This window comes from Ambystoma mexicanum, chromosome 2p, assembly GCF_040938575.1.
Source record: "Ambystoma mexicanum isolate Mex_15411 chromosome 2p, UKY_AmexF1_1, whole genome shotgun sequence".
Classification (NCBI taxonomy): domain Eukaryota; kingdom Metazoa; phylum Chordata; class Amphibia; order Caudata; family Ambystomatidae; genus Ambystoma; species Ambystoma mexicanum.
Window position 1 is genome coordinate 553,953,162 of NC_090923.1, and position 13,850 is coordinate 553,967,011.

Genomic DNA, 13,850 nt, shown 5'->3' on the forward strand with positions numbered 1-13,850 from the left:
AGTTTGTGGTTTAGATACACTAGCCTTACACAGAGGTGGGAAATGAGTGTGAAAATATGCCATTGAGGCATGAGGGACTGGGGAATCATCGCTGAAGGGGAAAGAAGAGCATGTGTTTTCCTCAAACAATGTCATTGAGTCTCCCTGAGAGTCACCTCCCACCAGATGGTCCTCCCTCATATAGCCACCCCCAGGGTCAGGATCAGGTAGCGGCTGCCATCCCCTGGCCACATAGGGGCAGGCTATCCCAGGGAAAGAAGTGATGACATCCTCGGGTTCATCACAAAAGATACTAAGAGGAAGACTTACCTGGGACAACTGTCAAGTGAACTGTCCTGGGAAGGCGCTTCCCTTCAGCTTTCAGCTTTCGAATAGCTTCAATATACCTGAAAAGGGAAAGGAAGAAGTCAAAAGAGACGCATCTTCCAATCTAGTGCTTGCAGTCTGTCCTTCTACTTACAATGTAATGCTTGTAATCGGTGACACAATTTATGTTCAATGCATTTAACAAGAGAATCTCTTTGTGCACAGTGCTTGTAAATGGTTGTGCACTTCCAGTCTAGTGCCTGAAGCCGTATTCTCCATAATCCCTTCAACCAGGAACATACTTCCTTTCAAGTGTCTGTTGTCAGTGTGGCCCTTTTTCTCTCTCGTTCATTCTGACCATAGAGAGCTTGTCTATTGGATGCTGGTAACTCGCTTCTAGACTAGTAGTTGAAACAGATCTATGTGATTACTGTGACCCCCAGAAGTCAGACGGCTGAAAATGGCGACTTCAACCCCCTTTACATCACATACATATGCGGGGGGGAGACCCCCAGCAGCCTCCACATATTTGTATTATATCTCATACCCCCCCTCCCACATAAATAAGGGAAGGGTCAAAAAAATAACATGTCCGAAATTTCAGCAGTCAGTTCTGGAGGTGACATTTTGGTAGATTTCCCTTGAAAACTGCAAACCACCTGACCAACGCCTGCAAACGGTGAGTCACTTCCTGCCTAGTGACTGTAATTGGCAACCTTTTGGGATTTGCACATAAATAGAGTTTCACTTTGCGCTTAGTGCTATGTGATGAATCTGATGTCATCACTCCTTCCCCAGGGCAAACCTCTCCCCATGTGGCCATGGGATGGCATTTGCTACCTGATCCTGACCCTGGGGGCATCTATATGAGGGAGGATCACATGGGGTGAGGTGACCCTCAGAGGGGTGATATGTCATTGGATGAGTCATGGTATCCCCCTTTCCCTTTTAGAGAAAGCCCTTCCATTACCCATGCCTTAATGGCATATTGTGCCTATTGCCTTTCACCATCCACAAGATCTACTGGTAACACCTTCCAATACTCTACTCATTCCCATACATCCAGAAATACTGGGATGAGGAGGCTAAATGGAGTAATGCAGATCACCAGGAACGTGAAGAACCAGTTACGCTGTATGGATGTGAACCTATGACAGGTGCTGGAACATTTAAAAGCCTTACACATCATGAAGTGAGAGAACGCTACCTGGGAAAGCTGAGCCCTCTCAGTGCTAACCAAGGGACTGAGGATGTCAAAGTGACCGTGGAGCCGGTAGGTTCAGGAGGAAGTCAGAAACAGAGGACTGCAGAGGTTTGTTCACCGTGCAGTGAGAGCGAAGGGAGAAGAAACTTCCTAGTGGCCACAGGAACCAAGAAACAGCCTCACAGTCACCCGAACACAGCACTAGTGCCCAGAGGAAAACGGGAGCTGCGGAGGATGTGGAAGCTGTTCAGTGGAGCAGAGGAGCCTGCAAGGTGGAGGCGGGACATCGGAGTGCTGCCTCCCATCCACAAGACTGAACCAAAGGACACCATAAGAAACCGGTGAGTCCTAGAGAGAGAATGGGATACCAGGGCAAAAGTGGAAGGGTAATGTCTTCGTCCTTGTAAGTGCTGAAACCTTCAAGTTCATAAGTGTATGAAGCGAATGAGAAGGAATATGAAATCCTATATTACCCGAAAAGGGTTTACAGATGAATGCGAGATAAATGCAAGCTTTGCAATTGTATCAAGTAAATAAGATGAAACGTTCTCGAAGGAGAGTAAACCAGGCAAAAGCAAATCTGCAAGTCGACAAGTAAATAATGTGAAAAGCCCTGGTAGGGATGTACAGCAGGCCAAAGTCAAGCTTTCAAGTGTACAAAACTAGTCACATAAACAAGTCCAAGTCCTGGCAGGGGAATACCCCAGGAAAAGTCAAGTCTGAAAGCAAGTTAAACAAAGTATAAAAGAACCTGGCAGGGGAGTGCACCAGGTATGCTACAAGGTAGGGACTTGCATCCAAGTTGTTTTTTTGTATACAAGTATTTTGTTGAACAAATCATCCTAAGGCAAACACATGCCCTTAGGGATTTAAAGTGTCTTAAAGAGAAAACCAGGGGAAAAGAAGTGGTCCACTGGAACTGTGAACTTTATCCTTATGAGAAACCTGTGGAAGGGAGTTGTCCCCTGGAACTGTGACCTTGGGAACCTGTGTTGGAGGTATACATTTCTTTTGAACTTGAAGGTTTGAGCACTTACAAGGTCGAAGACATTACCCTTCCATATTAGAGATATTTTCTACAATGGAGGGCAAGGATAGGATTTTTGACAAAGGACATTCTGCTTTGGACAAGGTGACACTGAACAGAACTTTAGTTTTGGTTACGGTAGGGAAATATCTCCTAGAGTAGGGATAGTAAGGCCTTTTCCAACCCCCTTTTATTTTGAATAAAGGTTTATAGTCAAAACCATGAGCTCATTGTGTCCGCCTCTCATTCCTGGCTCCTCACATATGGTGTCAGTAATGGAATTCTGGCTTGGTTGGCAAAAGCTGGGTAACCCATCAGAATCACATATTAATTTTCCCAACTGGTATCTTCTATGATACTAATTATCACACAACTACAGGGAGAAGTGTTTATAATCAAAGTAGCCGCAGATGAACCGATCCTTAACATTAAACGTGCCATAGTATGTTTCATCTCCCAAATCGATGCCAGTGGCTTCTTTTTGATGCTATAAAACCCAACAGTAAGATACAGCGTGTGGTGAAGACCAGCATAGACCTCCCACTAGTAGCTTCTTTTGGGCATTAAACTGAGTCTTCTGTAGCTTATAAAAACCTAGTGGTATACCTGACCAAATAGCCCATACAGAGATAGAGGATTCTCATGAACAAGGTTTTTAGTTTGACCCTGGCCATCTTATCTCTAACTCTTCTTCCATGCCTGTGAGGCCAGGAAAATCCTTATATGGACTTCCAGCATCCTGAAAGCAGAGGCTGTTTGTGGGCTACTGCAGGGCCAGGCGTGTTTGCTGCCAGGAATTGGGTTGAGACTATCTGGTCCCAATCCACAAACTGGTTTCAGTTCGTTCATGAGTTGTGCCACCAGTGGTCCTGATTGGACCACTGCTGGGGTGTGCGAGTGTGGGCCAGATCTTTGATTGGCTAGTGGGAGTGTCAGCTCTTACCTGGATTTTTGCATAAGAAGAAGAGGACCCCTGAACCCACTCTAGAGAGATGCTGGAAGAAACCAAAGGAGCCAAGTATCCTGTCCAGGTGCAATACTTGCAAGGAGACTGTGGATCCGTTGGACGAAGGCCTAATGACCAACTTCTGCTGCTGTCCTGGAAGAACCCTGTCTTATAGGTGATCTTCAGCAGTCCTGCAAAGGCGTTGCAACCCTTGGAGTGGAGGAAACATCCATTCTCAATGTCAGCTTCAAGTCCTGCGAAGAAGAGCCTTTGGAAGTGCCCCTGGACTGCCCAGTGGCTGACCGGCTCAGAGTTTGGATGTTGTGCTGCAGACCTCGCCATTCCGAGTTGAGGCCTGGAACTTGGGGGGCGTGGAAGGTTGCCAGCATATGCTATAAGACTCACCTTTGCCAAATTTCATGGTTCCATCATCAAGGGGACCCAAGAAAGGAGGCAAAGTCTGACAGCCACAAGTGAATCTCCCTGCATCGGAGCCTGTTGTCCGAAACAGCTTTCCTGTATCCAGTACTGTATTAAAAGGGGTCCTGCATCGAGTTCTTCTGCCTTCTTCAACCTCAAGACCTTGCACCTTGCATTTGTCGCCAACCAGAGAAGTGCTTCAGCCTGCAACCCCTGGGCATCAAGGGCTGACGCTGATGGCAGGAAAAGTGACCTTGGACCCTCTTCAGAAGACTTGCCAAGTCCCAAGAGAAAATGGAGTACAGGGGATGAGTTGCAATGATACTTACCTGAACTACTAATTCCCCTTTACAAGTTTGGCAACTTTTAGAAACGTTCTAACAGTTTGGCTTTGCCATTGCTTGTTTGCGCAAGCATGCCAGACATTGGGGACACTTTTGTTAGTTAGAACAACTTGTCCTCTACCCCTTGGTACTATTCATTGGACCCCAGAGTCCCTACACTAATCTTTTCCAGCCTCACAACTGTATGGAACTTTGGTGAACATTTGGGCACAAGGCCCTATACATAGTACGGATGGACTTCTGAAGTTAGTATTGTATCTTTGTGGACCTGTAGTGCTGCATACTAATACTCACCTTCCTTTTCATGGGTTTGTTATGTATGTAGCCCTACTCCAGTGATTGTATGTATCTTTTATTTAGTGTTGTGTGATAATATTACATGCTAGTAGTCTTTTTTCATATGTATGGCCATAATAAATAAGTATTTTTTATAACTGATTGCCTAAGAGGGTTCCTTGACTTTTCACTGTCTGTGCTCATTGAGGACCCCTTACAAGCTCACCACCTCTTGAGACGTATCGTAGACCACTTGCCTTGCTACCTTGAACTGGGTTGCTTACAGCTATCAGAGTTGTCCCTGTCACTAAACTAGGTTGGCCTTCTATACATCTTGCCACCAGGCCAGCGCATAGAAAACCAATCCTAAGAAGAACAAGTTACTCTCCTACCTGGTAACGTTCTTTCGATGGGATGGTCCGACGACGTGTTCCATATCTATGACAGTAATCACTACAGCTGTGCTGCTTTGGAAAATCTTTCGGCGTCTGCGTCCTGTGTCGATGATGTCGATATGCCGTCCTCGAGGACCTCCTCCAACGGCCGACGTCACCAGATGTTATAAGTAGGACGCCCAACGCCCGTAGCCTCAGTTGTAGTTTTTTTTCCCCAGAACGTGTGGCACCAATATTCTGCCAGTATGACCACAGAAAGCCTTGCGGAAACGTAAGCTGCAATCGCATAAGAAATTCTGTAGCAGGGTAGGCAGGTAGGGAGCGATATGGAATACGTCATCGGACCATCCCATCGAAAGAACGTTACCAGGTAAGAGAGTAACTTGTTCTTCGAGGGGATTGGGTCCTCCGACGTATTCCATATCTATGACAGACTCCCAAAGCAGTACCAACGTAAGGAGGTGGGAAAAGAATTTAGAATATGCACATTTAGAATGCCCAATCAAATTGCAGAGTAAAGGACCGCCTTGCCAAAGGCCAGATCCTGCCCCCGGATAGAATCGAGGGAGTAGTGATGCACAAAAGTATGAACCGAAGCCCAGGTGGCTGCATCACAGATGTTACGAATAGAAACACCCCTCTGCAGGTCAGTAGAGGCAGCCATACCCCTGGTAGAATGGGCTCGTAAGCCTAACGGAGGGTCCTTACCCGCCAAGCGGTAACATTCGGCAATTGCCAAGATGATCTATCGAGACAAAGCCGGCTTAGTAACAGCCGGTCCCAAACACCTTCCAGCGTAACCAATAAAGAGTTGATCGTCCACTCTGACCCGGGACATGCGTGAAATGTAGAAGCTTAAAGCTCTCCTAGGATCCAGCCTATGGAGCCTCTCCTCTTCCTTCCCAGGATGTGGAGGAGGATAAAATGCCAGAAGAATAACCTTTTGGCTTAAATGAAATTCCGACACCACCATTGGAAGAAAGGAAGGACGAACTCTAAGGACAACCCTGTCCTTATGAAATACAGTGAAGGGTCGCTTAACTGAAAGTGCCTGTAACTCACTCTGCGAGCGGAAGTGGCCGCAACTAAAAATACAGTTTTAAGTGTTAACAGTCTCAAAGGACAAGAATGCAAATGCTCAAATGGAGCACCCATTAGAAACTTGAGAACAAGGTTCAGATCCCAACCGGGCATAAATTAAATGGATTTTAAAATAAGAACACTCCTCAGACGAGTGCTTACATATAGACAGTGCCGCCAGGTAACCTTTGATGGTACCCACTTGCAGGTCCCTGTGGGCCAAAGAAAGCAAAAAAGACAGAACCATAGGAATGTCACATGAAAAAGGATCCACATTCTTAACCCTGCACCAGTCGCAGAACTTTCTCCAACGGCAACGGTACAGGGACTTTGTTGCGGGCCTTCTGGCCGAAAGCAACACCTCCATCACATCTTCAGGGAGGTCCCAATCCTTATACCTCAACCTTTCAGAAACCAAGCATGAACGTTGAGGGATGTGACCTCTGGATGGAGAACCTTGACCCCCCTCCCGTGAGAGCAGATCGTCTCGGTAGGGAAGACGACGTGGAGGGCAGATGGACAAGTTGAGAAGGTCCGGGTACCACGTCCTCTGGGCACATGCCGGAGCAATGAGGATCATCCGGGAACCGAACCTCCGTAACCTCCGCAGCACTTGCGGAATGACGGGGACTAGAGGAAACGCGTACAGCAGTGGGAAGGACCACTCCACTACGAAAGCGTCTCCTAAGGCTCCTCTTGGAGGAAATTCCCGCAAGCAGAACCTTTCGCACTTCCGGTTGACACTGGAGGCGAAGAGATCCACTTGAGGGGTCCCCCAAAGGGCGAAGATCTCCAGGAGAATCTCCTGAGCCAACTCCCACTCATGAGAGATCGCGCTCTGACTGCCCAGAGCGTTCGCTGTCTCATTTTCGTCTCCCGCCAGATGAACTGCCGAGATCGTAATTTCCTGCTGGATTGCCCAGAACCAGAGCTGCATCGCCTCCCTGCACAGAGAAGTGACTCTGCCTCCCCCTTTTTGTTGAGGTAGTGCGTGGCCACTGTGTTGTCCGTCAGAATCAGAACATTCTTTCCTCGCACAGTCAGCAGAAAAGCCTTCAGGGCAAGCCTGACGGCCCTCAGCTCCAACAGATTGATATGGAGTCTGGACTCCGACCGAGACCAACGACCGCTGACTAAGCTCCCCATCCCGTGAGAGATGCGTCTGTCACGATCGTCACCTCCGGCCAGGGTAGCCAAAATGGAGCCCCCTTCATCAGATTGCCTTCGACGGCCCACCACAGAAGGTCCTGGGTGACCCGAGAGCGGCACCTGAACGGGGTCCGACATCCTGCCGGAGGACTGAGACCACTGGAGCTTGAATGCCCATTGCAAAGATCTCATCCGCAACCTGGCCTCTGGAACCTGAAGAATGCAGGATGTCATGAGGCCGAGCAATCTCAAGAACTCGAACACTCGGAGACTGGGCATGCTGAAACTTGTGCACCATCTGCTGAATGTGATGAGCCCTCACCTGGGGAGGAAAACACTGCCCCAGGGACGAGTCGAGCATTGCTCCGATGTACTGGAGCCTCTGAGTTGGCGTCAAGTGGGACTTCTTTAACTTGAGGGAGAAGCCCAGCTTGTGGAGGGAGTGGCAGGTGACGTACAGATGATCCAGGACTTGCTCAGGAGAGAGCGCCCTGATCAACCAATCGTCCAGGTAGGGGTAGACGTGAATCCCCCCTTTCCTGAGATGCGCTGCCACCACTACCATGAGCTTGGTGAAGACCCTCAGGGCGGAGATCAATCCTAACGGCAGTACCCGAAACTGAAAGTGCAAGTCGCCAACCGTGAACCTCAGGTACTTCTTGTGCTTTGGATGGATCGGCACATGAAAATAAGCATTCTTAAGGTCGAGAGACACCAATCAGTCCTGAAGTTGAAGGGCCTGGAGGACTTGAGAGAGAGTAACCATCTTGAACTTGTCCTTCCTGAGGAGTTTGTTCAAACCGCGCATGTCCACGATGGGCCTCAATCCCCCGTCTTTCCTCGAAATGAAAAAATAAGGGGAATACCATCCCTTGTTCCTCTCTGTTACAGGCACCAGTTCTTTGGCGCCTTTCTCCAGCAAGGATTGAATTTCCTGCACAAGGAATGGATCCAGACTCTTCAAAGAGAGATTCCCTGGTGGATTGTCATGAGGCCTCTGCCGGAAAGGAAGGCAGTAGCCATGGGCTATGATCTCCAGAACCCACACATCTGAAGTAATGGCACGCCATTCTACCAGTTGCTGCACCAGCCTTCCCCTAACCGGGGAAGCATGGGCCTCATGACTGAGCAGAAGCGGCTGCGGCATTGCCTGAGGGCAAAGAGGAAACTGCACGCGTGGTCTTGGCACCTCGAGTGGCGCGTTTTCCACCTCTGACACTCTTGCAGTTGCCCCTTTGACTTGCAGCTCCTCTCGCTTTACTAAAGGATGAGTAATAACGAAAGGAACCTCCCCTCCACTGCTGTCCCGTAGGACGAAAAGGCAGAGGTTGGCGCCCAACGACTTTGCTGCAGCTTTGGAGGTCTGCAACCTCTCAAGGCTCTGGTCAGCCTTGCTGCCAAAAAGATGTTCACCATCAAAGGGCATGTTGAGGAGCCGGGCTTGCACATCAGGAGCAAACCCTGACTTCCTAAACCACACAAACCTGCGTATCACGGTGCTCGCCGCCATGGACCGGCTGACACAGTCTGTCATGTCCAATCCCGACTGAACGGACTCACACATGGCATTCTTGCCATCCTGAATAATAGCAAGAAAATCATCCCATTCGCCCCCTTCGGGAATATGTTCAGCCGCTAATGAAATGCAGTTCCACAGAGTGTGCGTGAAACGTGACAAGGCACATACAGAGTTGGCCACCTGAAGAGCCATACCCCCTGAAGAAAACACTTTCTTCGGCCAGCCATCAAAACGCTTGTTGTCCCTATGAGGAGGGATGGTAGGATACCACACCTGCTTTGCGGGGGCCGTAGCCGCCTGCACCTCCAAACTCTCCGGAGTAGGGTGCGTGGTCAAGTAGCAGGGGTCACTACTGGCTGGGCGGTATTTTCGCGAGACTTGCCCACTGCCGGGAGACTCTTCGGTGCAGTGAAAGCCGCTGCCACCCTTCTTTGCAGAGCCATATGGAATGGCAGTACCAGGTCAGTGGGTGGACCTTGGTCGAGGATATCCGTCAGGTCATCCTGCACAAAATCAACTGGGGGCGCCGACCACCCCAAGTAGTCCGTGACCCTCGACATAAGGCGCTGGTACGATGACTCGGCATGGGTGCCAGGCTCAGGCCTACAGAACTCCACCTCCGGAGAGGTGTCCAGACCACTGGTGTCATGCAGTGACTGACGCAAGTCCTCAATCTGGCTATGACCAAAAAGAATCTCACCAGGCACCGTGTCCGGAACCAAACCATCTTCAGAACCCTCCTCCACCTCGGAAATATACTCCATAGGCTGGAAAGGGGGCAAAGAATACGGGAGAAAGACTTGTTTTGCCTTGGCCAGAGCCTTTCTAGGGGGTTCCCCCGTGCCACGGGGTACCTCTGACACCACAGCCCGAAAGGCGTAGAGGGCGTCGAGTGAAACGGCGTCGACGTCAACATCGACAGCTTCGACACAGGCCTCGAGGGCGGAGCCCCGAGCGTGTCCTTGGACAGCCTGGGCGCCGATGGCATTGACGACCTCCTCCAGGCCAGATCCCAAATTTAGCTACTAAAATCCTTATATGGACTTCCAACACCCGGGAACGCAGAGGCTTTTTGCAGAAGATTGCAGAAGGAGTGGGGAGGGGTGTTATATCTTTGATTGGTTAGTGGGAGTTTCAGCTCTTACCTGGATCTTTGCATAAGAAGAGGACCCCTGCACCCACTCTAGAGATCCTGGAAGAAACCGTAGGCTCCAAGTATCCTGTCCAGCTGCAAGACTCCCAAGGAGACCGTGGCCGCATTGAAAGAAAGCCTAGTTACCAACTTCTGCTGCTATCCTGGAAGAGCATCGTGTTGTAGTTGATCTTCCGTCCTGCAAAGGAGCTGCGAGCCTTGCAGTGGAAGGAACATCCATTCTCGACGTCAGTTCGGAGTTCTGCAAAGAAGAGCCTTCGGATGTGCCCCTGCACCTCTCAGTGGCTGACCAGCTCAAGAGTTTGAGCTACTATGCTCCAGACATCGCAATTTCGAGTTGAGGCCTGGAACTTGGTGGATCACCATCTTATGCTAGAAGGCTCAACTCTGGAAAATTTCATGGTTCTAGCATCAAGGGGACTCCGAGATAGGAGGCCAAGTCTGACCACAGCAAGTGAATCCCCCTGCATCACCGTGCATAAGTGGCTCCCGTATGAAACATCTTTCCTGCATCCAGTCCTGTGTTGAGGGGCCCGGCATCGAGTTCTACTGCATTCTCCAACCTGAAGAGCTTGCACCAGCATTTGTTGCCGAGCGGCGAAGTGCTCGAACCTGCAACCCCTGGGCAAAAAGGACTGAAGCTGATAGTGGGAAAAGCAACCTCAGACACTCTTTAGAAGACCTGCCAAGTCCTAAGAAGAATCAGAGTACAGGGGTGAGTTGTAATGATACTTACCTGGACCCATAACTCCCCTTTTAAAAGTTTGGTAACAATTTGGATTTGCCATCGCTCATTTGCACAAGCACTCCGAATGTTGGGGACAAGTTTTTTAGTTAGAACAACTTGTCCTCTACCACTTGGAACTATTCATTGGACCCCAGAGTCCCTCCACTCATTTTTTACATCCTCACCACAGTGGTTGTGAGAATATGATCGGTGCCAGGACATTTAAAAGCTTTACCCAGCATGAAGTGAGAGAATGCTACCTCGGAAAGCCGAGCCCTCTTGGTGCTGAACGAGGACTGTGAGGACATCAAGCCGACAGTGGAGCAGCAGGCTCAGGAGGAAGGCAGGAGACAGAGGGCTGCAGAGTTCAGTTCACAGTGCGGCTATTTCGAGAGGGAAGGAACAAAACATTCCTAGGGGTCACAGGAACCTGGAAACAGGCTCACAGCCACCCGAACACTGTGCGAGTACCCAGAGGAAAACAGCAACCTTGAAGGACGTTGAGGCTGGGGAGCCCGCAAGGTGGCGGCAGAACATCAGAGTGCTGCCTCCTGTCCACTGTGAGAGAACCAAAGGACGTCATAAGAAACCAATGAGTCCTAGAGACAGTGGGATAGAAGGGCGCTTCGGCAATGCTGTCACAGAAAGACAACATTTTATGAAGTGAATCAGAAGGAATATGAAATCCAATTTTACCCGAAAAGGGTTTACAGATGAATGAGAGAAAAGCAAGCTTTGCAATTGTATAAAGTAAATCAAATCAAAAGTCCTGGCAGGAGAGTAAACCAGTCAAAAACAAGTCTGCAAGTGTGCGGAGTAAAACGCACGAAAAGCCTTGGCAGGAAAGTATACTAGGCAAAGTCAAGTTCGCAAGTCCACAAAGTAAATCAAATGAAAAGCCCTGGTAGGGATGTACAGCAGGCCCAAGTCAAGTTTGCAAGTGTGCAAAAGGGTACAACGTCCTTTCATAGACAGTCGTTATTTCAATGGTTATCTTTACAGAAAAACTCATATGGGGTTTGGGAAAGTGTATATACGGGGTAGGGGGAATAGTAAAAAAAAACACAATAGGGGTTGGGATTAGGAACCCCCGAAATAAAAAATCATTACGATGAATTTTTTTGTTACAAAATACTCTGAAAAAACCCATCAAAATAATGACAGTCAATGAAATGACATAGAACCGTACAAAACCAATCACAAAGAAGTCCTGGCAGTGGAATACCCCAGGAAAAGTCAAGTCTGAAAGCACAGTTAAACAAAGTGGAAAATAAACTGGCAGGGGAGTACACCAGGTATCCTACGTGGTTGGGGCTTGCATCCAAGTTGGTTTTTTGAATATATTGTTCAACAAAGAGTTCTTAGGAAAACTCATGCCCTTAAGGATTTGAAGTGTCTTAAAGAGAAACCTGGGGAAGGGAGCTGTCCTCTGTGACCTTGGGACCTTTTATGGAACCTTTTGTGTTGGAATTATACATTTCTTTTGAACTTTAAGGCCAAAGACATTACCCTTTGCATATTAGAGCTGTTTTGTAGAATGGAGGGAAAGTATAGGATTTCAGACATAGGACATTTTGCTTTGGACATCTTGACACTGAACAGACCTCAAGTTTTGTTACGGTAGGGAAATACCTCTGGGAGTAGGGAGAGCGAGGCCTTTTCCCCAACCCTCTTTCATTTTGAATAAAGGTTTATAGTCACGTGTTCAGTGTGTTTCTCATTCCTGGCTCCTCACAGCCTACAAATTATAACTGACATCCAGATTCATTGTAGAACTAGCGACCAACTTTACATACAGTGTTTATAATTGGTAATCAAAATATGTGCTGGTTATGGGTCTGTAATTCATGTCATATTCGTTTAAATAGAAACTCCTTTCAAATCATGGAAGTGTTGGATCATATATGTCCAATGCTTGTGAACATGGTGACCTTTTCCCATGATTCTAACATCTTACAGTGTAAGGCTACTCTTCATTGTGTACAATGTGGCAAAGGGTGCAGGTGGGTCACTTACTGGATAGTGACGCACTTCATGTCCTGAGCACCACGGGCATAGATGTTGCCTTCTTCATCCTTGTGTGCAGCAAAGGGATCCGTATTCCAATGTTCCTGCCATAAGAAAATGAACACAATCTGAGAATCTTTCATATAAATATCCTGAACACTGGGCCATCTTTGCTTTCCAGCTATTAGTGGGCACAAACCTAAAAGATATATATTTTTAACATTGCTGTTCTTCCTTATAAAGTGGCAACCACGCAAAGCAAAAAGTGGACTTTACACACCTTCATTCCATCTCCAGATGCGAGAAACACCGGAGGAAATCACAAGATCCAATCTTCCTGCTGAATTAACTTTTGCTCAGAAAAGCATGCTCGCTGTCAAGTCTGCACATTTACAGGATCAACATTCAGCACCAATTAAGGCACAAAGGGGCTTTTTATGGTATTGTGAGATACTTCAAAATACCCTTAGTTGACCTTAAGGTTGCACAATCAAGTCAGCTGCTTTGTGAATTTAACTTCTGCTATGGCCATACGATTCATACTTTGCGTGAACATATTGCTAGCAAAACTCATAATTCCTCCACTGCGATTCCCAGTTCATTTTAACAGATGTATTCCTACTACACTTGCTTTTACTCCATCCACGCAAAGGATTTTGCTCTCAATTTGCCATTGATTACAGCAACTTTATATGCAAACCTATTATTAAACCTTGCTTCTGTAATCAAATCCTTACCTAAAGCCATCACCTGATTTTACAATGTCAAGGACTTCAACAAAAAGGGCCTCATTACGACCCGTGCGGAATGGGTTAACGGGTTCCGCTAATGGATGCGGACCCGTTAACACCATTCCGCACGATAACGAGGTCCCCTCGCGGGACCCGGTAAGGATGCTAGACAGCCCGTTGTTAGCTCCCTGGTCCCTTTGCGTGACCTGGGAGCTAACAACGGGCTGGTCGTAATTGGCCCATTGTTAGCTCCCTCTCCCATTCCCATTGAGCCCTATGGTGGCTCAAATGGGAATGGGGAAGGTCCGGGCCGGGTTCCCTGAGGGAGGAATTACCGGGCCCTCCGAATGAGAAATGGCCCGGTAATTCCCCTTTCAGGGAACCCGGTAAAGGAGCCTGGTTTGGCAGCAGCCATGGAGCTCATAGCTCATAGCTCCATGGCTGCCGCCAAACTCGTAATGAGGCCCAAAGTCTTGTTCCATTTGAAGAAATATGATCCAGATCACAGAGACCTGGCCAATTATATTCCAACAACAGGCCTACCTGTTTGGGGCAACCTCTTTGAA

At 48.2% G+C, this 13,850-nt stretch overlaps 1 protein-coding gene across 4 annotated transcripts in view; it reads right to left on the minus strand.

Annotated features, from left to right (window-relative positions):
* Positions 1–13,850, minus strand: part of ACY1 (aminoacylase 1) — a 247,772-nt gene that overhangs the window by 123,261 nt on the left and 110,661 nt on the right. For all 4 annotated transcript variants that reach the window (XM_069644009.1, XM_069644010.1, XM_069644012.1 and 1 more), the window contains 2 exons: positions 12,563–12,657; positions 310–386 (listed from right to left, as the gene is read on the minus strand). In XM_069644009.1, the coding sequence (XP_069500110.1) occupies positions 310–386; positions 12,563–12,657 (172 nt within the window). The remainder of the gene's footprint in view (positions 1–309; positions 387–12,562; positions 12,658–13,850) is intronic.